Source organism: Tamandua tetradactyla, chromosome 11 (genome assembly GCF_023851605.1).
Source record: "Tamandua tetradactyla isolate mTamTet1 chromosome 11, mTamTet1.pri, whole genome shotgun sequence".
In the NCBI taxonomy this organism is placed as follows: Eukaryota; Metazoa; Chordata; class Mammalia; order Pilosa; family Myrmecophagidae; genus Tamandua; species Tamandua tetradactyla.
In genome coordinates this window covers 74,239,390-74,265,095 of record NC_135337.1, presented here as the reverse complement: position 1 = coordinate 74,265,095, position 25,706 = coordinate 74,239,390, and the positions used below count along the sequence as shown (strand labels likewise).

At 40.5% G+C, this 25,706-nt stretch overlaps 1 protein-coding gene across 2 annotated transcripts in view; it reads left to right on the top strand.

Moving 5' to 3' along the window:
- LOC143650295 (putative adhesion G protein-coupled receptor E4P) overlaps positions 1-25,706 on the top strand; it is a 56,474-nt gene that overhangs the window by 17,282 nt on the left and 13,486 nt on the right. For both annotated transcript variants that reach the window (XM_077120911.1, XM_077120910.1), the window contains 2 exons: positions 13,232-13,399; positions 15,247-15,441. In XM_077120911.1, the coding sequence (XP_076977026.1) occupies positions 13,232-13,399; positions 15,247-15,441 (363 nt within the window). The remainder of the gene's footprint in view (positions 1-13,231; positions 13,400-15,246; positions 15,442-25,706) is intronic.

The following is a 25,706-nucleotide window of genomic DNA, read 5'->3' as shown; positions in this document are numbered from 1 at the left end:
GCCATGGTCACATTTAAGCATAAAAAGGCAAAGCAGGAACTAGCATTACCAAGCCCAATGGGAGCTGAACGCATGCAGCAGGAATCTTTCTGCTGGAGCGCAAAGGTAGCTGAGAAGAAAGACGTCTCTTTCTTCTCACTGAATGCCTCTCTCACCAGTGTTTCTCACTGGTAGACCCACCAGAAGTCAGCCAAGAAGGGAACCCAGGTAAGTAGTCCATAAGGATCATTCTCCAGAGCAGTGAAATGGGCAGAAAAGGGCATGATAAACAAAGAATTAACTCCAAAAAAGTTGTGGTAGTGTGATACTCTTCCCTACAAATGCTCAAAATGATGGGATTTTCCCAATTCAATGAATCTGGGAATAACCTTTCAAATTCACATAACAGAAACAGAAAGAGAACCACTTTGTAAGATGGTTTTACTGAGATATATTCACATGCCATACAACCCATCCAAAGTGTACAATCAGTGGCTTGATATATCACAGGGTTGTACATTCATCACCACAGTCAAATTTAAAGCATGTATATTACTCCAAAAAGAAAAATCCCGTATCTCTCAGTAGTTGCCTCTCAACCCCTCTATTCCTCCCTCAGCCCTCCATAACCCCTAATCCAATTCTGCCCATACATTTATTTACACTGACATTTTATACAAATGGAATCGTATCTTATGCAGTGCTTTGTGTCTGGTTTCTTTCACTTAGCATATGTTGTTTAAAATAGTTTTTTTTTTTTAAATTGGAGAAGTTGTAGGTTTACTTAAAAGTCATAGACAAAATACAGCATTCCTATATAACCACCCCCCCCAACATTGCTAACACTTTGCATTGGTGTGGTACCTTAGTTAGAAGTAATATTAAGATATTGCTGTTAGCTATGGTCCGTAGTGTGCATTAGATTTGTTTTCCCCATACACTACTCTATTGTCACACCTTGCACTAGTGATACACCTTTGTTCTAGTTTGTGAAAGAACATTCTTATGTTTACACCATTAACCTTTGTCACTGTGCACTGTTATACAATGCCATGTTTCATCCTCTAGCTCTCCTCCTAGTAACACACATAGTCCTTAACTTCCCCTTTCCACACAACCACAATCCAGCACTGTTAATTACATTCCAATAATGTGCAACCATCAAAACCATGAAAAGCTCTGCACAAATAATGCATCAGCTCTCCATTCTCTACCCTTTTTCGGTGTGCAGCTGTCTGCTCGCTTCCCTGCTTTCAATTCTTCTGGGTATATACTTAGTAGCTGGATTGCCAAACCATATGGGAATTCTATACTCAGCTTCCTGTGGAACCACCAAACTGTCTTCCACAGTTTAGTTAAGGGTTTGTTGATCTCAAAGAACCAACTTTTGGCTTTGTTGACTCTCTCTATTGTTCTTTATTCTTAATTTCACTTATTTATTTTCTAATAATTGTTCTTTCTTTCCTTCTGCATGATTTGAGATTAGTTTGCTGTTTCTAGTTCTTTTAGGTGGGCAGTTAGTTATTCGATTGCAGCTATTTTTTCTTTTTTTTTTTAATGTAGCATTTAGGGCTATAAATTTCCCTTATGCTTTTGCTGTGTCCCATAAGTTGTAATATACTGTGTTCTCGTTTTCATTTGTCTTGGGATATTTATTGATGTCTCCTGCAATATTTTCTTGACCCACTGATTGTTTAAAGTGTGTTGTTTAACTTTCATTTATTTGGGAATTTTCCAATTCTCTGCCTGTTAATGATTTCCAGCTTCATTCCACTTTGGTCAGAGAAAAGATTTTGTATAATATCGACCTTTTAAAATGCACTGAGACTTGTTTCATGACCCAGTGTGTGGTCTTATCTTGGAGAATGATCCGTGGGCACTTGAGAAGAATGGCCTGCTGTTTTGGGGTGCAATATTCTGTACATGTCCTTTAGGACTGGTTTGTTTATCATATTATTCAAGTTCTCTGATTCCTTATTGATCCTGTCTAGATGGTCTAGCCACTGATGAAAGTGGACTATTGAAGCCTCAAACTATCATTGTAGAGGTGGCTATTTCTCTGTTCAGTATTGGCGGTGTTTGCCTCATGTATTTGGAGGGTCCATGGTAAGGTGAATAACTGTTTATGATTGTTGTTTATTCTTGGTGGGTTGCTCTTTTTAATAATATATAGTGACCTACTTTATTTCTTATGCAAGTTTTGCATTTGAAGTCCATTTTTTCTGATATTAATATAGTTACTCCAGCTCCTTCTTGGTTACTATTTGCGTGGAATATCTTTTTCTAGCCTTTTACTTTAAACCTATTTGTGTCCTTGGGTCTAAAGTGAGTCTTTTATAGACAGCATATAGATGGATCACACTTTTTTCTTATCCATTCTGCCAATCTGTGTCTTTCTATTGGAAGTTTAATCCATTAACATTCAATGTTACTTACTGTAAAGGCAGTACTTACTTCAACCATTTTTCTTTTGGTTTTTATACATCATATCTTATTCTGTGTCTCTTTATTCCCTTTTGGTTATCCCTATTGATAACTTTCATTTCTATACTCTCCTCCATATCTCTCTTTCCTGTCTTTTCCTTTCAACCTACAGAACTCCTTTAGTATTTCTTGTGTGGTAAGTCTTTTGTTGACAAACTCTCACTGTTAACCAGCAAATATTTAAAACTCTCCCTCATTTTTGAAGGACAGTTTTGCCAGATAGAAAATTCCTGGCTGGCAGTTTTTCTCTGTCAGTACCTTAAACATAGCATACCACTGTCTTTTTGCCTCTATCAGTTTTCTCTTGCTGAATTCAAAATTCTCTGTTTCCCTTTGTCAGCTGACATACTGGCTAGTATGTGTCTCCGAGAAGGTCTATTAGGATTTATTCTGTTTGTACTATGTTCCATTTCTTGGACATACATACTTTTGTCTTTAATAGGAGTGGGGAAACTTTTGGCCATTATTTCCTCAAATATTCTCTCTGTCTCTTTTCCCTTCAATTCTTATGAGACTCCCATGGTGTAAATGTTTGTGTGCTTCCTGCTGTCATTCAATTCCCTGTGACCCTGCTCAATTCTTTTCCATTTTTTCTCTACTTGTTCTTCCGTCTATAAGATTTAAATGTCACCATATCAACAAATCAAAGCAGAAAAATCACATGATCATCTCAATTGATGCAGAGAAGGCATTTGACAAGATTCAACATCCTTTCCTGTTGAAAACACTTCAAAAGATAGGAATACAAGGGAACTTCCTTAAAATGATAGAGGGAATATATGAAAAACCCACAGCTAATATCATCCTCAATGGGGAAAAATTGAAAACTTTCCCCCTAAGATCAGGAACAAGACAAGGATGTCCACTATCACCACTATTATTCAACATTGTGTTGGAGGTTCTAGCCAGAGCAATTAGACAAAAAAAAGAAATACAAGGCATCAAAATTGGAAAGGAAGAAGTAAAACTATCACTGTTTGCAGATGATATGATACTATACGTTGAAAACCCGGAAAAATCCACAACACAACTACTAGAGCTAATAAATGAGTACAGCAAAGTAGCAGGTTACAAGATCAACATTCAAAAATCTGTAGCATTTCTATACACTAGTAATGAACAAGCTGAGGGGGAAATCAAGAAACAAATTCCATTTACAATCGCGACTAAAACAATAAAATACCTAGGAATAAATTTTTTTTTTTTTTATAGCTCGGATGCAGCTTCATTCAGTGTTTTAACATGATTACTTTACAATTAGGTATTATTGTGCTGTCCATTTTTGAGTTTTTGTATCTAGTCCTGTTGCACAGTCTGTATCCCATCAGCTCCAATTACCCATTATCTTACCCTGTTTCTAGCTCCTGCTGGACTCTGTTACCAATGACATATTCCAAGTTTATTCTCGAATGTCAATTCACATCATTGGGACCATACAGTATTTGTCTTTTAGTTTTTGGCTAGACTCACTCAGCATAATGTTCTCAAGGTCCATCCATGTTATTACATGCTTCATAATTTTATTCTGTCTTAAAGCTGCATAATATTCCATCGTATGTATATACCACAGTTTGTTTAGCCATTCTTCTGTTGATGGACATTTTGGCTGTTTCCATCTCTTTGCAATTGTAAATAACGCTGCTATAAACATTGGTGTGCAAATGTCCGTTTGTGTCTTTGCCCTTAAGTCCTTTGAGTATATTCCCAGCAATGGTATTGCTGGGTCGTATGGCAATTCTATATTCAGCTTTTTGAGGAACCGCCAAACTGCCTTCCACAGTGGTTGCACCATTTGACATTCCCACCAACAGTGGATAAGTGTGCCTCTTTTACCGCATCCTCTCCAGCACTTGTCATTTTCTGTTTTGTTGATAATGGCCATTCTGGTGGGTGTGAGATGATATCTCATTGTGGTTTTGATTTGCATTTCTCTAATGGCCAGGGACATTGAGCATCTCTTCATGTGCCTTTTGGCCATTTGTATTTCCTCTTCTGAGAGGAGTCTATTCAAGTCTTTTTCCCATTTTGTAATTGGGTTGGCTGTCTTTTTGTTGTTGAGTTGAACAATCTCTTTATAAATTCTGGATACTAGACCTTTATCTGATATGTCATTTCCAAATATTATCTCCCATTGTGTAGGCTGTCTTTCTACTTTCTTGATGAAGTTCTTTGATGCACAAAAGTGTTTAATTTTGAGGAGTTCCCATTTATTTATTTACTTCTTCAGTGCTCTTGCTTTAGGTTTAAGGTCCATAAAACCGCCTCCAATTGTAAGATTCATAAGATATCTCCCTACATTTTCCTCTAACTGTTTTATGGTCTTAGACCTAATGTTTAGATCTTTGATCCATTTTGAGTTAACTTTTGTATAGGGTGTGAGATATGGGTCTTCTTTCATTCTTTTACATATGGATATCCAGTTCTCTAGGCACCATTTATTGAAGAGACTGTTCTGTCCCAGGTGACTTGGCTTGACTACCTTATCAAAGATCAAATGTCCATAGATGAGAGGGTCTATTTCTGAGCACTCTATTCGATTCCATTGGTCGACATATCTATCTTTATGCCAATACCATGCTGTTTTGACCACTGTGGCTTCATAATATGCCTTAAAGTCAGGCAGTGCAAGACCTCCAGCTTCGTTTTTTTTCCTCAAGATGTTTTTAGCAATTCGGGGCACCCTGCCCTTCCAGATAAATTTGCTTATTGGTTTATCTATTTCTGAAAAATAAGTTGTTGGGATTTTGATTGGTATTGCATTGAATCTGTAAATCAATTTAGGTAGGATTGACATCTTAACTATATTTAGTCTTCCAATCCATGAACACGGTATGCCCTTCCATCTATTTAGGTCTTCTGTGATTACTTTTAACAGTTTTTTGTAGCTTTCTTTATATCTGTTTTTTGTCTCTTTAGTTAAATTTATTCCTAGGTATTTCATTCTTTGAGTTGCAATTGTAAATGGAATTCATTTCTTGATTTCCCCCTCAGCTTGTTCATTACTAGTGTATAGAAATGCTACAGATTTTTGAATGTTGATCTTGTAACCTGCTACTTTGCTGTACTCATTTATTAGCTCTAGTAGTTGTGTTGTGGATTTTTCCGGGTTTTCGACGTATAGTATCATATCATCTGCAAACAGTGATAGTTTTACTTCTTCCTTTCCAATTTTGATGCCTTGTATTTCTTTTTCTTGTCTAATTGCTCTGGCTAGAACTTCCAACACAATGTTGAATAATAGTGGTGATAGTGGACATCCTTGTCTTGTTCCTGATCTTAGGGGGAAACTTTTCAATTTTTCCCCATTGAGGATGATATTAGCTGTGGGTTTTTCATATATTCCCTCTATCATTTTAAGGAAGTTCCCTTGTATTCCTATCTTTTGAAGTGTTTTCAACAGGAAAGGATGTTGAATCTTGTCAAATGCCTTCTCTGCATCAATTGAGATGATCATGTGATTTTTTTGCTTTGATTTGTTGATATGGTGTATTACATTAATTGATTTTCTTATGTTTAACCATCCTTGAATACCTGGGATGAATCCTACTTGGTCATGATGTATAATTCTTTTAATGTGTTGTTGGATACGATTTGCTAGAATTTTATTGAGGATTTTTGCATCTATACTCATTAGAGAGATTGGCCTGTAGTTTTCTTTTTTTGTAATATCTTTGCCTGGTTTTGGTGTGAGGGTGATGTTGGCTTCATAGAATTAATTAGGTAGTTTTCCCTCCGCTTCGATTTTTTTGAAGAGTTTGAGGAGAGTTGGTACTAATTCTTTCTGGAATGTTTGATAGATTCACATGTGAAGCCGTCTGGTCCTGGACTTTTCTTTTTAGGAAGCTTTTGAATGACTAATTCAATTTATTTACTTGTGATTGGTTTGTTGAGGTCATCTATGTCTTCTTGAGTCAAAGTTGGTTGTTCATGTCTTTCCAGGAACCCGTCCATTTCATCTAAATTGTTGTATTTATTAGTGTAAAGTTGTTCATAGTATCCTGTTATTACCTCCTTTATTTCTGTGAGGTCAGTAGTTATGTCTCCTCTTCCATTTCTGATCTTATTTATTTGCGTCCTTTCTCTTCTTCTTTTTGTCAATCTTGCTAAGGGCCCATCAATCTTATTGATTTTCTCATAGAACCAACTTCTGGTCTTATTGATTTTCTCTATTGTTTTCATGTTTTCAATTTCATTTATTTCAGCTCTAATCTTTGTTATTTCTTTCCTTTTGCTTGCTTTGGGATTAGTTTGCTGTTCTTTCTCCAGTTCTTCCAAGTGGAAAGTTAATTCCTGAATTTTTGCCTTTTCTTCTTTTCTGATATAGGCATTTAGGGCAATAAATTTCCCTCTTAGCACTGCCTTTGCTGCGTCCCATAAGTTTTGATATGTTGTGTTTTCATTTTCATTCGCCTCGAGGTATTTGCTAATTTCTCTTGCAATTTCTTCTTTGACCCACTCGTTGTTTAAGAGTGTGTTGTTGAGCCTCCACGTATTTGTGAATTTTCTGGCACTCCGCCTATTATTGATATCCAACTTCATTCCTTTATGATCCGAGAAAGTGTTGTGTATGATTTCAATCTTTTTAAATTTGTTAAGACTTGCTTTGTGACCCAGCATCTGGTCTATCTTTGAGAATGATCCATGAGCACTTGAGAAAAAGGTGTATCCTGCTGTTGTGGGATGTAATGTCCTATAAATGTCTGTTAAGTGTAGCTCATTTATAGTAATATTCAGACTCTCTTTTTCTTTATTGATCCTCTGTCTAGATGTTCTGTCCATTGATGAGAGTGGTGAATTGAAGTCTCCAACTATTATGGTATATGAGTCTATTTCCCTTTTCAGTGTTTGCAGTGTATTCCTCACGTATTTTGGGGCATTCTGGTTCGGTGCGTAAATATTTATGATTGTTATGTCTTCTTGTTTAATTGTTCCTTTTATTAGTATATAGTGTCCTTCTTTGTCTCTTTTAACTGTTTTACATTTGAAGTTTAATTTGTTGGATATTAGTATAGCCACTCCTGCTCTTTTCTGGTTGTTATTTGCATGAAATATCTTTTCCCAACCTTTCACTTTCAACCTATGTTTATCTTTGGGTCTAAGATGTGTTTCCTGTAGACAGCATATAGAAGGATCCTGGTTTTTAATCCATTCTGCCAGTCTATGTCTTTTGATTGGGGAATTCAGTCCATTAACATTTACTGTTATTACTGTTTGGATAATATTTTCCTCTATCATTTTGCCTTTTGTATTATATATATCATATCTGACTTTCCTTCTTTCTACACTCTTCTCCATACCTCTCTCTTCTGTCTTCTCGGTTCTGACTCTAGTGCTCCCTTTAGTATTTCTTGCAGAGCTGGTCTCTTGGTCACAAATTCTCTCAGTGACTTTTTGTCTGAGAATGTTTTAATTTCTCCCTCATTTTTGAAGGACAATTTTGCTGGATATAGGAGTCTTGGTTGGCAGTTTTTCTCTTTTCATAATTTAAATATATCATCCCACTGTCTTCTAGCTTCCATGGTTTCTGCTGAGAAATCTACACATAGTCTTATTGGGTTTCCCTTGTATGTGATGGATTGTTTTTCTCTTGCTGCTTTCAAGATCCTCTCTTTCTCTTTGACCTCTGACATTCTAACTAGTAAGTGTCTTGGAGAACGCCTATTTGGGTCTAATCTCTTTGGGGTGTGCTGCACTTCTTGGATCTGTAATTTTAGGTCTTTCATAAGAGTTGGGAAATTTTCAGTGATAATTTCTTCCATTAGTTTTTCTCCTCCTTTTCCCTTCTCTTCTCCTTCTGGGACACCCACAACACATATATTTGTGCGGTTCATATTGTCCTTGAGTTCCCTGATACCTTGTTCAAATTTTTCCATTCTTTTCCCGATAGTTTCTGTTTCTTTTTGGAATTCAGATGTTCCATCCTCCAAATCACTAATTCTATCTTCTGTCTCTTTAAATCTATCATTGTAGGTATCCATTGTTTTTTCCATCTTTTCTACTTTATCCTTCACTTCCATAAGTTCTGTGATTTATTTTTTCAGTTTTTCTATTTCTTCTTTTTGTTCAGCCCATGTCTTCTTCATGTCCTCCCTCAATTTATCAATTTCATTTTTTTTTTTTTTTTTTAAAGGATAGACAGAGAGAAGGAAGGAAGGATAGAAGGAAGGAAGGAAGAAAGGGAAACATCTTTAAACATTTTCTTGTTTTATTGTATTTTGTTTTTCCGTTTTTTGTTACATGGGCTGGGGCCGGGAATCGAACCGAGGTCCTCCGGCATAGCAGGCAAGCACTTTGCCCGCTGAGCCACCGCGGCCCGCCCTCAATTTCATTTTTGAAGAGGTTTTCCATTTCTGTTCGTATATTCAGCATTAGTTGTCTCAGCTCCTGTATCTCATTTGAACTATTGGTTTGTTCCTTTGACTGGGCCATATTCTCAATCTTCTGAGCATGGACCGTTATCTTCTGCTGGCGTCTGGGCATTTAGTCAGATTTCCCTGCGTGTCGAACCCAACAAGTTTGTAAGATTTTTCTGTGAAATCTCTGGGTTCTGTTTTTCTTATCCGGCCCAGTAGGTGGCGCTCGTGGCACACGTTTGTCTCACGTGTTTGGAAGGGATCCCCCCGGTCACCGTTCTCCGTGGCCTGGGGATTTCCAATCCAGTTCTCTCAGTTGGTCTGGGAGGCTGCGCGTGGTGGGGGCGTCAGCCGCCGCGGCTTGAGGGGACCCTATGGCTCCTTTATTAATTCCCCTATTGGTGTTTGGTTGGACCCAGTCCCTGTCACTGTCAGAAATTCCCTCCTCTCCCTGGAGGGGTGTCGGTCGCCGGCTGCAGTGGGCCCGGGGAATTCACCACCGGACCAGGAAGCCGCCCGCAGGGGAGGGGCATTGGTCACCAGCTGCCGCGGCCTGGGGAATTCGCCACCGGACCAGGAAGACGCCCACGGGGGAGGGGCATTGGTCGCTGGCCGCCGCGGCCTGGGGAATTCGCCACCGGACCAGGAAGATGCCCGCGGGGGAGGGCCACCGCGGCTTGGGTAGCCTTCTGATCCGAGACTCGTAGCCGGTCCTGGAAGCCACCCGCAAAAGAGGGGCGCTGGCCGCCGCGGCTTAGGAAACTTGCCTCTCTGAGTCTCTCAGCCGGCCTGGGAAGGAGGGAGGGAGGAGCTCCGGCCGCCACAGCTGCCGCTGCTCGGGGAATCACGTGCCGCTCGGGGATCTCACCGCAGCAGAGTCTCGCAGTCAAACTAGCCAGTCCAGACTGGGCCCCGGGAGCTGTTTTGCACTGTTTCTGTTCACCTAGTGTTGCTCTGGAGGAGGAACTAAGACGCACGTACCTTACAAAGCCACCATCTTCGCCCCGCCCCTAGGAATAAATTTAACTAAAGAGACAAAAAACCTATATAAAGAAAACTACAAAAAACTGCTAAAAGTAATCACAGAAGACCTAAATAGATGGAAGGGCATACCGTGTTCATGGATTGGAAGACTAAATATAATTAAGATGTCAATTTTAACTAAATTGATCTACAGATTCAATGCAATACCAATCAAAATCCCAACAACTTATTTTTCAGAAATAGAAAAACCAATAAGCAAATTTATCTGGAAGGGCAGGGTGCCCAGAATTGCTAAAAACATCTTGAGGAAAAAAAATGAGGCTGGAGGTCTTGCGCTGCCAGACTTTAAGGCATATTATAAAGCCACAGTGGTCAAAACAGCATGGTATTGGCATAAAGATAGATATATCGACCAATGGAATCGAATAGAGTGCTCAGATATAGACCTCTCATCTATGGACATTTGATCTTTGATAAGGCAGTCAAGCCAAGTCACCTGGGACAGAACAGTCTCTTCAATAAATGGTGCCTAGAGAACTGGATATCCATATGCAAAAGAATGAAAGAAGACCCATATCTCACACCTTATACAAAAGTTAACTCAAAATGGATCAAAGATCTAAACATTAGGTCTAAGACCATAAAACAGTTAGAGGAAAATGTAGGGAGATATCTTATGAAACTTACAATTGGAAGCAGTTTTATGGACCTTAAACCTAAAGCAAGAGCACTGAAGAAGTAAATAAATAAATGGGAACTCCTCAAAATTAAACACTTTTGTGCATCAAAGAACTTCATCAAGAAAGTAGAAAGACAGCCTACACAATGGGAGACAATATTTGGAAATGACATATCAGATAAAGGTCTAGTATCCAGAATTTATAAAGAGATTGTTCAACTCAACAACAAAAAGACAGCCAACCCAATTACAAAATGGGAAAAAGACTTGAATAGACACCTCTCATAAGAGGAAATACAAATGGCCAAAAGGCACATGAAGAGTTGCTCAATATCCCTGGCCATTAGAGAAATGCAAATCAAAACCACAATGAGATATCGTCTCACACCCACCAGAATGGCCATTATCAACAAAACAGAAAATGACAAGTGCTGGAGAGGATGCGGAGAAAGAGACACACTTATCCACTGTTGGTGGGAATGTCAAATGGTGCAACCACTGTGGAAGGCAGTTTGGCGGTTCCTCAAAAAGCTGAATATAGAATTGCCATACGACCCAGCAATACCATTGCTGGGAATCTACTCAAAGGACTTAAGGGCAAAGACACAAACGGACATTTGCACACCAATGTTTATAGCAGCGTTATTTACAATTGCAAAGAGATGGAAACAGGCAAAATGTCCATCAACAGACGAGTGGCTAAACAAACTGTGGTATATACATACGATGGAATATTATGCAGCTTTAAGACAGGATAAACTTATGAAGCATGTAATAACATGGATGGACCTAGAGAACATTATGCTGAGTGAGTCTAGCCAAAAACTAAAGGACAAATACTGTATGGTCCCACTGATGTGAACGGACATTCGAGAATAAACTTGGAATATGTCATTGGTAACAGAGTCCAGCAGGAGTTAGAAACAGGGTAAGATAATGGGTAATTGGAGCTGAAGGGATACAGACTGTGCAACAGGACTAGATACAAAAACTCAAAAATGGACAGCACAATAATACCTAATTGTAAAGTAATCATGTAAAACACTGAATGAAGCTACATCTGAGCTATAGGGTTTTTTTTTATTTGTTTGTTTGTTTGTTTGTTTTTTACTATTATTATTACTTTTATTTCTTTTCTCTATATTAACATTCTATATCTTTTTCTGTTGTGTTGCTAGTTCTTCTAAACCGATGCAAATATACTAAGAAACGATGATCATGCATCTATGTGATGATGTTAAGAATTACTGATTGCATATGTTGAATGGTACGATTTCTAAATGTTGGGTTAATTTCTTTTTTTTCCGTTAATTAATAAAAAAATTAAAAAAAATAAAAAGATTTAAATGTCCCTATCTTCTAGTTCACTGATGGTTTTTTCTGCTGCCTGCTCATATCTGCTGTTGTATGCAGCTAGAGTGTTTGTAATCTCTTCTATTGTGGATTGTATTCCCATAAATTATGTTTCTTTCCGCATTTCCAAATTCTTTATGCTTAATAGCCTTTATCTCTTTAGCTATGTTTTCCTTCGTCTCCTTGAATTGAACTGGTAGAATTGTTTGAACATGCTTGAAGTAGTTGTTCAAAATTCTGGATCTCCCCCAAAGTTTTAAATTTTTCCTTTGGCCCATCACTTGGTTTTTAATATGGTTTGTAATTTTTTTCCTGATGTCTAGGTATCTGATTAACTTGATGAATTTACTCTAAAGGTCAGTTTCTCTCTCTTGCCTAGGGTTTTATTGTGGATTGACTTTATGTTAAAGCCCTTCTTTGATATTTGGTTCAACTTATTCTCAACCTGTAGAATTGCCCATGTTAAACTGATTAGATTTTTTTTCAGCTCTTTTTCATCATGTTCTTGCCTTGGGTATGCAGTACAATTTTTAAGATTGCATTATTTGCACAATTTGTTTTACCCCCAGAAGAAAGGCTTCCTTTTCCCACTCCTTGTTTAGCTTGTTTAGGAATCTGTTATGTTCTGTTTGTTTTTGTTTTGCTTCTATAGTTTTCTTTGTTCTTCTTCTTCTTCTTCTTTTTTTTTTTTTTTGCCTCTAACTGCCTTTGCTTGGAAGATAAATTCTGGCAGGAAGGTCACCCTGGAGAGGACTTTCCCAACTCAGAATTTCCCAGCCTAAACAAGGCCAGGGACCCATGAGTGGGGCCTAGACAACTTTTAAAGAGCCCTGGGAAGAGGGTCAGGAAAGACACAAAAACCTTTCTGATGGCTGCACTTCCTTGGCCTTCCCTGTAGATGTCGCTCTTCAGGAAACTGTTCTTTGCAGCCCTTGGGATGCTCTTCTTAAACCTCCAGCACCTTCACCCCACTAGGGGATGGGGGTGTTCCCCTCCAGGACAGACTAATACAGCAGTTCAGAGCCAGAATGCAGCAATCTAAATTCACTTATCAGAAGCTGTGATCAGTACTTGTCCTTGTTCCACCCTGCTCATGGGACAGAGAGCTTCCATGTCCCTTCCTGTCTGCAGCAGTCATCCAGGAACCAGATTCTCGTTGGCTCATCTCGTGAGTGGGGAAGGAGCAAGGGCAGCCTCTGTTTGGAGCAAGTTACCCACAGTTCTTTTTTGCTGTTTCTCTGCCTTTTCATCCCACTCTTTCCTGGGTACTGTACAGTGATCCCCTGGCCTGTGGAACCCAGAACATTTGTTTCAGATGGTTTGAGTCCCAGAGCTTCCTACTCCACCATCTTCCCCAGAAGCTCTTTTGAGAACCACTTTTATTTTATTCTCTTTCCAGACTGGTGGTGCGAAAACAAAACATTTCTGTGTCTACTGGGAAGGATCGAAGAACGGGGGCAGCTGGTCAACCAAAGGCTGTTCCCATAAGAGTAGCAATGATTCTCATACCACATGCGAGTGCTTCCACCTATCCAGCTTTGCTGTCCTCGTGGCTCTTACACACAAGGTACCAAATCTCATGGTCACCTTCTGTGAACCATTTGAACCATGGTAGCCAGTAACCTGTGAGGTTGTCATGACCGCATCTTAGAAAGATACCCTGAGATAAGAACTCAAGTGCAAGTAGCTAACTGGAGAGGCGATTTCAGGAAACACCAGAAGGGGAATGGGGAAATAAGACAGGAAAAGGAAAGTGGCCAATACAGGGTAAATTATCAAGCCACTTACTACTGCAGACCACTGGAGCTTAATTCCCTCTGGGGTCTCTGGGTGGGGGAGCTGGGTATTTATATACCATCTCCTTTCATCATTTGTTGAGGGGTGCATCCAGGTGGCATTAATTTTCTGACACTTCCATGGTTATGGGCAGAGTGAGTTCAAATTACTAGGGAAAGCCCTCAGGCATTGGGAAGTTGAGTTGTCATCCCCTTTAGTGGTAAGGTCTGGGGGCATCTGAAAATGAAAGTATCTGTTACTCTGCAAGAGAGAGTTTTTGCTAAATTCCTGGTCAAACCAGAAAGAAGGCACCTGGTCACCTACGACAAAACAATCCCCTGAAACTCCCAGGACACAACCAGGACTACAATAACTCAGATAAAAAAGAATTACCTAATTTCTTTCCTGATTGCTTTTTTAACTTCCATTTCATGAGCCTTCACTATATATAAAGAGTTTATTGAGTGCTTGATATGCATGACTGCATTTTATACATTTATCAAATATTTACTGATTGCCTATCTGCCAGGCATTGGAGATACAGCAGAGATAAAAACTTCAGCCTTTGTAAAGATTACATTTGTTATTTTTGTTGTTCAAAATAATCACCAGTCACAAATGGCTATTGAGAATTTGAAATGTGACTAGTACGAATGACTGAATTCTTAATTTTATTTCATTTTAAATTAAAAAAAAGCAGTGTGAATTTTTTTGTTGTTAAACACAACTTTATTGTTCTGGTAGGACTACATTTCATTTTCACTACTGGAAATACAAGCTCTGAATTGAAATATGTATAACCTTAAAATATAAATTGGATTTCAAAGACTTAATATGAAAAAATGAATGTCAGACATGTCATTGATAATTGTTTTACACTTATTACACATTGAACTGCTAATATTTTGAAAATATTAGGTTAAATAAAATGTACTACTAAATTAATTTCACCTGTTTCTTTCTATATATTTTATAAACTTATCATTGTGAAATAAAATCAAATTTATAAGGCAGTTACAAAAACAATATAAAAGCCATATGAGAAATCCAATATTTCCTCTTCAGATATCCAGATACTCCAACCTTCAATATTTGCCATAAAATCCTCACTCTGCTTCTCTCTAGCAATCATTTCTCCCTATTTCTATCATCTATCATCTATCTTTATATCTACCTATCCATCTATCTATCAATTCATCCATCTTTCTATAGTTTGATCTATCTCACTCTCTCTATATATCTATCTCTATCTCTCTCTCAACTCTATATTATCTATCTATCATCATCGTCTATCTCTAAATTTATCTATCTCCATAGAGATCTCTATCAATCAGCCAATTGACCTCACATCTGTCTTCTTTTTACACATTTTAATGTGGCTACTAGGAAGTTTAAAATTACCTGTGTGACTCGTTGGTATTTCCCTTAGGCAGCCCTGGTCTAGTGGTTTCGTTTTTTTAATAGCCCGGCATTATAAATGCTATTATTCCCTTCATTTTGAAGGTGGGGAAACCAAGTCTCAGAGAGGTTAAGTAACCTGCGTGAGGGATTGAACTGGGAAGCCCCTCGGATTTTCCATCAAGACCCTAACTGCAGAGTTGGAAAAATCTAACAGATGCCTCCTTTTGTGGCTCCCAGGAAGATCCCGTGCTGACCGTGATTACCCACGTGGGGCTGAGCCTGTCCCTGCTGTGCCTCCTCCTGGCCGCCCTCACCTTCCTTCTGTGCAGACCCATCCGGAACACCAGCACCTCACTCCACTTGCAGCTCTCACTCTGCCTCTTCCTGGCCCACCTGCTCTTCCTCACGGGCATCGACCGAACCAAGCCTGAGGTAGGCGATTTGACCAAATTACTGCCTTGTCATAATCGCTTAAAAGTCCTGAGAAAATTTGGAAAGAGAAGCAATAATCAGCTGAGGGGGTGTAGAGGGAAAAAGCAAAGGTTCCCATTTCAGCTCTGCTCCTGTTTGACTTCAAACAAGACCTGTATTTTTGGACAGCCCACTTACCAATGTGATGGAGAGTCAGATGATGTTAGGTAGGATATCAGGTTATCATTAGCCGCTAAAACAAATAAACTGCAAAATATTAGCAGCTTAGCACAAGTGTAGCCAAGTCTTCACTTATGTATCAGTAGATGGTGGGTGAACACCCTAAGGCTGGATGCTGGCACTTTCCACACAACTTCCAAGGTCACCCCAGGGTCTTCATGCCTTATTACTTTTGCTATGTAAAATTAAATGCAATGAATAAATAAGTTAATCATATTTTTAATTCATTGGAATAATCCTCCTTTGAAATAGCCCCTAGTGGTATAAAGAAGGATACATATTCTAATGAGGAAGAACGAGAGATTATAATGATAATATTGATGATATACTAGTAAATCATTCACAGTGTACATTCTGAGAACTGGAGATGTCATGAGTATAAGGACTTTCTTTTTATTAGTCACATGTATAGTTTTCAGGGGAGTCAATATTTCAACCTAGATGTGTCTAATTATGAAGTCTCATGTGCTTACAGCTCACTAGGGGTTTGAAATAGACATTAGAGAGGAGACTTTTTTTCACTTCTTTTTTTGGGGGGGGGTGAGGTGGGTATACTAATGTAGTGTTACCAATGTTCCATTTTACTTTTAAAAAAGGGATATTTACAATGTTATTTATTCTCATCACCATATCATTAAAGAAAATATATTTTAGCCTAAAAACAATAAGGACATCATCTCAGAATTAGAGTAAATCCCTGCAATTGAGTACATTTAGCTTTAAATTCCTGTCATTGTCCCAGTGGTCTCAGATCAGCATTTGGGAGCTTCTAGAGTTTCAAGTCAATTTTTACCAGTTAGATTATGAAGACAACATTTCATCTCTTTATACCACAAAGGCTTAGCAGAGACTTTTTTTTGCATGGGCAGGCACCAGGAAACGAACCCAGGTCTCCAGCATGGCAGGCGAGAACTTTGCCTGCTGAGCCACCGTGGCCGGCCCAGCAGAGACTTTTTAAATGCAATTTTATTGTGATATCGTTACATGCCATACAATCTAACCAGAGTATATAATCAGTGGCTCACGAATTCATCATACAGATGTGCATCCATCACCACAATCAAGTTTACAACATTTTCATTATTTCTGCAAACGAAAAGAAAACCCCAAATATCCTATACACTTTATACCCTATTACTGACCCCTCGTATTGGTGTGGTACATTTGTTACTGCTGATCAAAGACTATTAAGATATTACCGTTACTATAGTCCATAGCTTGCAACAGGTACATTTTCCCCTACATATCACTCTACCTTTAATGTCTTGCAATAGTGTAATAACACATTTGTTCTGGTTCATGAAAGAACTTTTTTGTTTGTACAAGTTAATCACATTCATTTTCCACCATAAGGATTTACTGTGTTATACATTCCCATGCTTTAATCTCCAACTTTCCTTCTGATAGCATATATGACCCTAAACTCCCCCTTTCCACCACATTCACATACCGTTCAGCACTGTTAATTATGCTCAAAATAACATGCCATTATCATGGAGGAGAACTTTTTGATGAATGTCAATAATGAATTTGAGTTTACTGGTCAAAGAGCAGGAGGAAAGGATTCCTAAAGCAGAAGAAATCATGAACCTGAAGGGTTTGAAGCATGAAGGAGTACAGCATTTTGGGGAAATGATAAATGCTTCATGTACATGCCTCAAATCCATTCTTAGGCTCCTGCCAGACATCTCTAATCAATTGCAACTTTTTACTAAGTCTCACAGTTCTCGACACCACATTCCAGGAAGCTACTACCGATCAATTTAAATTGACATCCAAAATGAAACCCATTTCTCGAGACACAGGAGAATGTTGAGGAATGGATGAAGATGGTGCTGGCATCAGAATATAAAAGGCTAAGATTAGATTTTATCCTCTAGGTCAGAGGAGTACAATTCTTTTTTCTGTAAAGAGCCAGATAGTAAATATTTTCATCTTTTTTGGGTTTTACAATGTCTGTTACAATGGCTCGATTAAGATAGTACAAAAGCAGCCATAGATGAAATGTAAAGAAATGTGGCTGTGTTCCAAGAAAACCTGATTCACGAAAAAGAAATGGTTGGCCAGATTTGACCTGCAGTCCTTCGTCAGATGACCCTTGTTGTAGGCACTGGTGACCCCATAAAGGCTTTCAAGCCGAGAATGATAGAAAACATTATTTAGGACAAAAACAGTGGAAGGCGAAGGCAGGCTGGAGTGAGATAAAACTAGCAACATGGAGAAAAGGGATACAACTATTGATAGTCTGGGTAAGAGTTCATAAAGATATGAACCACGGTAGGGGGATTGGATAAGATTTGAGAAATGGGTACAAAGTGGAATTGGTAGGATTTGGAGCCCAATTGAATGTGGAAGTGGTGGGTATGGGAAAAACGAGAAATAAAGATGACATCGAATTCTAGTTTTGGAGATTTGGTGGATGTGTGATGATGTCATTAACTAAATTAGAGAAAGAGGAATAGGTTTGGGTCAGAAGTGGTAATGATTTCAGATTTAAATGTGTTAGAGGTGCTGCTCAGACACTCAAGTTTAAACATCCAACAGACAGCTGGAAAATATTTTGAGCTCAAAATTGATTAGGAGAGGAGAGAGTGATATTGCAGTTTCCTGCATGAAAGAGGCAATTCAATCACAGGAATGGATGTGATTACACTGGAATAAGGGGAAATGGAGTGGATTAAGGATGGAGCTCAGAGAATGACCAACATTTAAAAGGAAGAGAAAAATGTATAAGAAGTCCAAGGGATAAGCAGTTAAAGTTAGGAAAATTCCTGGATGGGTGGGTGTCCTGGAAGCCAAAGGAGAGGATACGTCAACTAGGAAGACAAAATTCTATTGGCAGGTCCAGTGGAGAGACTGCTTGCTGTATTTAGGAATCATGAGCTGAAAAAAAGAAACGATTATGAAAAAAAAATAAATCTCCCTTTTAACAAGAGTTCAGAAGGAAACTATAAATTGGCTTTGATGTTCTTTTTTTTTTTTAACCTTTTCCCCTTTATTAGAGAAGTTGTGTGTTTTCAGAACAATCATGCATAAAATACAGGATTTACCTATACTGCCCTATTATTGCCACATTGAATTGGTGTTGAACAGTTGTTATAATTGATGACAATTTTTATAATTGTACTATTAACTATAGACCATGGTTTAACCTAAGGTTCGCTCTTTACCTAGTATAGTTCCATGAATTTTTAAAAAGTTTATTCTGTTATATGGAATCTAACCTTTCCTCTTTTAATCACATTCAGATATATATTTCAATAATATTAATTATATTCACAATTTTATTCTACCATTACCACTATGAATCACCAAAATATTTCCATCATTCCAAATAGGAAACCCATGCATTTTAAGCTTTAATTACCCATTCTCTATCCCCACCCTGTCTCCTGGTAACCTATAATCTAAATGCTGAGCCTAAATGTTTGCTTAATCTTATTGTTTCAAATCATTGAGATCATATGATTTTTATCCCTTTGTGTCAGGCTCATTCATGCCCAATGTTTTGGCTCCCACAACATTAAGGATATTTGTTATGATAAAGAAAAAAGGACCCATTTGTGAAGTATTCAGGTTATAAGACTTAATCTTGGTTCCAAATGACCAATAGTGACAATTTTTCTGCTATTCAAAGAGAAATATAGGATATTCTACTGTCAAAAAATATTTTATTATTCCCATAATATATTACCCATTTTATATATTGTAGGATATGTGTTAAAATTTTGTTAAAAATTTTGTTTCTATGATCATGAGGCTATTCCTCTGTGGTTTTCTTTTCATATAAAGTCTTTGCCTGGTTTTGATGTCAGGGTAATTAATGTGTAAGACTTCAACAATTTGAGAGTTTTGCCATGCAAAGGAAGACTCCAAGAGACGTTCTCTCATGCAACACGCAAGGGGTTTATTTACCACACATGCGTGGGGCTCACTGAACACGCAGGAACAGAGAGCCCCGAGCCTGAGTTTGCAAAAGCTTTTTAAGGGGTAAGATGAGGGGGGTGGGGGTTGAGCATGGGTCACAGGTGCTGTTTTGCAAAAAAGCAGATAACGAACAGTTTTATAGCAAGCATTTCTTAACAGTTTTACAGCAAGCATTTTTTAACAGTTTTACAGCAAGTAATCTTGGAACCAGGATTGTTTATCTTCAGCCTGATGGGGCCCATAATTCTTTTCTTTATAATTCTTAACTCACACCAAATGCATAGCCGTGAATATAAAATGACACAAATGCTTTTGCTGGATATTTCAGAAGCTAAAATATATGTAAATAGCTAAATTAAGCAGGGGAAAAAATTAGCTACTGTTAAGCTTCATAAAATTCCCTTTTACATTCCCCACTCCTTTCGTATATATCTCTAATCTTAGAGATTTTCTGGATTATTTAACACTGAGTACTGTTGTCTGATGAGCATTAATTTGAAATTTTCAATCTGCCCCTGTAAAAACTGTATAATTTTATTTAGAATACATGGTCCTATAGTTATTATTAAAAGTAACACAATTAAAGGCCCAGCGAGAGCAGATAATAGCGTCGTCAACCAGGGGGATTTAGTAAACCAAGATTCAAACCATCCCTGTTGTGCCTCTCATTTTTTTTTTTTTTTTTTTTGTCTTTCATGAAGGCGCTCTCTGAGTTTTGTCATGGACTTTTTAACAACACCAGAGTGATCCGCATAGAAACAGCACTGTTCTTTTAAAGCTGCACATAGTTCCCCCTCTTTAAGGAAAAGTAAGACAAGTCCCCGCCTATTCTGCAGAACTACTTCTGAAAGGGAGGTTAGAGAGTTCTGAAGGGCTGAGACAGATCTTTCTATTTCTTTTAAGTTTTGATTTATCGCGGCTTGTAATTGACTGGTTTGTTGATTGCTATATACAATGGCAGCAGTCCCTGTGCCTATACCGGCAGCTACAGTTACCCCCAGAGTGGTAAGATTACAAGGGGGTACCAGGAACGAAGGCTCCCCTGCTCCCTCCCAAGTTTTTATAGTCTTCCCATTTTCCCATCTGGATATTGTTCATTTCCAAGGCTTATGCGGGTTGGAATTGGGTTCCTGTGGGGGAGGGAGGAGAAGGAGTAGTAATCTTATGAACCCGCAGCTTGAGAGGATTGTCAGTCCTTTCCAGTTTTCATTGGGACTCAGAGGGCGAAGGCGCAGGTTTGAGATGAGACGCATGGATCCAGGATGCGATGCCATTGACCTTGACTGCAGTGGGGGTGGTCAAGAGTACCTGATACGGTCCTTTCCAGCAAGGTTCAAGAGTCTGTACCTGGTGGCGGCGGACGTAGACGAAGTCTCCCACCTGATATTGATGCGGAGTTCTGTTGTCTCCTGGCTGGTAGGAGGTGGAGAGCTGCCACCACAGGAACCGCTGGGCTTTTTCCAAGGCTCGCAGCCTGTTAAGCAAGGGGGTATGAAGGGAACTATTAATCTCTAGAATGTAGGACATGTCCTTGACTGGAGTTGGCGCTCCATATAAGATTTCATAAGGGGTTAGATTACACATGAGAGCAGAGGGGGTATTCCTGGCCCTGAACAGGGCATAAGGCAGGAGCATGGTCCAATTCTTCAAGCCAGTCTTTATAGCTAATTTGGTTAGGGTCTCTTTAATCATCCTGTTCATTTTTTCTACCTGTCCTGAGCCTTGGGGTCTGTATGCACAGTGCAATTTCCAATCAATCCCCAATATCCTGGCCACACCCTGACTTACCTGGGCTACAAATGCGGGTCCGTTATCTGACCCTATTACCTTTGGTAGTCCAAACCGGGGAAAAATTTTTTTCCATAATCTTCTTGACTACGACCTGGGCCGTTTCTCTCTTAGTTGGGTAGGCTTCAACCCATCCTGAAAAGGTGTCTATAAAAACTAGTAAGTATTTAAGTCCATATTTTGCAGGTTTAATTTCAGTAAAGTCAACTTCCCAGAACTGCCCAGGTTGAGTTCCCCTTAGTCTTTTTCCGTTAGGAGCTTTGGTGGGGTAGGCGTTCACAATTTGACATGCCTGACATTCTCTAGCTACGCGATCTGCCAGTTCTCTTCTTTTTGAGGCTGCCAGAGGGTACAATTCCCTCTGGTCTTGCAGGAGCTGCTGTAGTTTCCCTGTCCCCAGGTGAGTGAGCTGGTGGACCTGCTGTATGTAAGCTAGGGCTTCCGATTCTCCTTGGGGTGTAACCTCAGATAGTGTTTCAGGGGGTTGCTGGTTTTCTTTGGTTATTAGGACCAAGTTTACAGGGTCCCTTAATGCTGCCGCTTTTGCTTCTTCATCTGCTCGCTTATTACCCATGGTTATTGGGTCCGAGCCTCTTTGGTGGCTAGCACAGTGGACAATGGCTAGTTCTTTGGGAAGCATGACTGCTGCCAGGAGTTTAAGAATTTCCTCTTTGTGTTTGATTTCTTTACCAGCTGAGGTTAATAGCCCTCTTTGTTGGTAAATTGCCCCATGTACGTGGGCAGTAGCAAAGGCGTAACAGTTATCTGTATAGATAGTCGCTCGTTTTTCTTTTGCTAATTCTAGAGCTTTTGTGAGGGCAATTAGTTCAGCTTTTTGGGCAGATGTTCCCTCCGGGAGGCTAGAAGACCAAATAATTTTTGTCCCACTGACTACTGCCGCTCCCGCTCGCCTCTTACTGTGTTGGAGAAAGCTGCTTCCGTCCAAAAACCAGGTTACCTCTGAGTTAGGTAATGGTTGGTCTTTTAAGTTTCTGCAGATTCCGGTCTCTTCAGCTAATATCTCTTGGCAAGTGTGCAGCACAGGTCCCGCGGTCTCGTCCGGGAGCATAGCCGGGTTTAAAGCTGATGGGGCCCCGAAAGTCACCCTGTCTTTGTCTAGGAGGATGCTCTGATAGTGGGTAATTCTGGCATTTGACATCTATCTATCTGGAGGCTGGCGGATTATGCTCTCCAGGGTGTGAGGGGCTATTATGGTCAGCTTCTGTCCTTGAGTTTGTCTGCGTCTTTTGCCAGGAGGGCAGCTGCTGCGATGGCCTTGAGACAGCGTGGCCATCTGCTGGCAACTGAATCTAATCGCTTGGACAGATAGGCCACCGGTCTCCTCCAGGGGCCTAAAGCCTGTGTTAGGACCCCTCTAGCCATGCCTCTCCTTTCTTCTATGTAGAGCGTGAAAGGTTTATTCATGTCTGGGAGGGTTAAAGCTGGAGCTGACAGGAGCGCTTTCTTAATGCTGTTGAAGGCTTCCTGCTGTTCTGTTCCCCACTGGAAATCAGCGCTCCCTTTGAGCAAGGGGTATAATGGGGCAGCAAGGGCTGCAAACCCTGGGATCCACAACCGGCAGAATCCCGCTGTCCCTAAGAACTCTCGTAGCTGCTTTCGGGTCGTGGGCAGGGGTATTTGTGTTACAGTTTTTTTTTTTAGCCTCAGTGAGCCATCGCTTTCCATTCTTAAGAGTATATCCAAGGAAGATTACTTCCCTTTTACAGATTTGGGCCTTTTTGGCCGAGGCTCGGTACCCCAGTGCGGCTAGCTCACTTAACAGTTTTCGGGTTCCATATTCACAGTCCTCCTTAGTGTCTGCTGCCAACAGTAAGTCGTCCATGTATTGTAGCAAGGTGACTCTGGGATGCTGAATTCTGAAGGAGCTTAAGTCTTTATGAAGAGCTTCGTCAAAAATGGTGGGGGAGTTTTTGAACCCCTGGGGCAAGCGTGTCCAAGTCAGTTGGTTTGAGGATCCCGTCTCTGGATCGATTCACTCGAAAGTGAACAAGGGTTGACTGTCCTTATGCAAGGGCAGGCAGAAGAAAGCATCTTTTAGATCAAGCACAGTATACCAAGTCTTTTCAAGATGGAGAGTGCTGAGCAGGTTATAGGGATTTGGCACCGTAGGATGTATATCCTGCACTCTGCTATTTACTTCCCATAAGTCTTGCACTGGTCTATAGTCTCTAGTCCCTGGCTTTTTGACCGGCAACAAGGGAGTGTTTCAGGCTGATTGACAGGGCTTAAGTACTCCCAAGCCAAGGAATTTTTTTTATATGGGGCTTGATTCCTTCCCGGGCTTCCTTGCTTAAGTAGTATTGTTTTACCCGAATTGGAGAGGCGGTGGGCTTTAGGGTCACTACTACTGGGGGCTGATTGACTGCCAACCCTAACCCGGCAACTTCTGCCCAGGAATTAGGGAATTTTTCAAGCCAGGCCTGAGGAATAGAACTGTGGAGCTGTTCTGGTTTTACGTACAGCTGATATTCTTCTTCGACTGGCAAGGTGAGGGCAGTTATTACAGGTTGGTTTATTAGCGGGTTTAAAAATTCCACTTTTGGCCCCTTAGGATTGAAGGTGATTCTCGCCCTTAGTTTAGTTAACAAGCCTTTTCCCATAAGCGGGGCAGGGCACTCAGGGATAACTAGGAAGGAGTGTTGAACCTTCCCCTTCCCCAGGTCCATGGTTCTTTTGGTAGTCCAGGCGCAGTAGCGACTGCCATTTGCTCCCCGCACTAAGGACCTTTTTGTAGAGAGCGGGCCTATAGGTTCTTGGAGGGCCGACACTACTGCTCCTGTGTTGATTTTAAAATTAATCGGTGCCCCCTCCACATTAAATTTTACCCTGAGCTCGGGGAGGGGTGCCGAGCCCTGACTCCCCTAGTCTTCACTTTCTAGAGCCAACGTGGCCAGTTGTTGCCAATTTGGGGGCCTAGTACCCTTCTGTTTTTTCGGACAGTTTTTGGCCCAGTGCCCAGTTTCTTTGCAGTAGGCGCACTGGTCTGGACTAAGGGGGGTACGATAACGCCGACCCGAGGGATTTTCTCTAGCTCGTCCTCTACCTTCAGTGTTTCTTTCAACTACTGTGGCCAGGATCTTTGTTAATTCTTTCGTTCTCCTTTTCTTTCTTATCAACTCTTTTTCCTCTCTCTCTCTTTCTCTCCTTTGTTCTTTTTCCTCCTCTGTTTCTCTCTTATAAAACATTTTTTCAGCTTCTTTGACTAAATCTCGCAAGGCTAGGTCCTGCAACCCGTCTAAGCGCTGCAGCTTGCGTCTAATGTCTGGAACTGATTGGCCGATAAAGGCCATGGCCACTGAGGCTCTTTGATCCTCTGATTGAGGGTTAAATGGAGTATACCTACGGTATGCTTTCATTAGTTTTTCTAAAAAGACTGAGGGCGATTCGTCCGCTCCCTGAATAACCTCTCTTACCTTGGCCAAATTGGTGGGCCGGCGTGCGGCTGCTCGGAGACCCGCTACTAGAGTCTGGCGATAGATGGACAGATGCTCCCTACCTTTAGAGGTGCTCGGGTCCCAATTAGGGCGGCGCAGCAGGAACCGATCGTCGATGACATGCTGGAGTTGGGTGGGTCTCCCGTCTTGTCCAGGAACTTGCTTCCTGGCTTCCAGTAGGATTCGATCTCACTCCTCCGTGGTGAAGAGAGTCCCCAGGACTTGTTGAAAATCATCCCAAGTGGGCTGGTGAGAGAGCATAAGGGACTCCACCAATCCAGTCAGCCTAGTGGGAGCCTCGGAAAAAGGAGGGTTATTATTTTTCCAGTTATATAAGTCAGAGGAGGAAAAGGGCCAGTATTGTAGAGCGGGCATTTCTCCCCCGTGTCCATCATCCACTGGAGGCTCGTACGGTCTGAGGGGGAGAGTGACCGCCACATCAGATGGGCTTTGTGCTCGTCTGCTTCGTGTACTATGTGCCGGTCCTGGTTCATCTGGGATCGTCTGTTGGTGAACCTGCGGAGAGGGAATGGAAGAGGGCGGAGAGAGAGAACTAGAGGAGGGAGAAGGTGAGCTAAGAGAAGGGGGGCCCTGTACCGGAGCTGAAGGGTAGGGAGGAGGGGAAGAAGGACCTGCGTCGAAGAGGAGTAGATCCGATTGGGATTCCGGTAGGACTGTAGGAGGTAAGGAAGGATAGAGTTTTGGAGCTTGAGAAGGACCCGGCACCTTGATTGGGAGTACAGAGGGAGAGTCATGTTGACCAAGAGGAGTAAGAAATGGCTTTACCCATGGAGGTGGGTTTTCACACAGGTCCTGCCAAACCATGATGTAGGGCTACTGGTCCGGGTGGCCATACGGGTCAGGGCGGAAGATGAC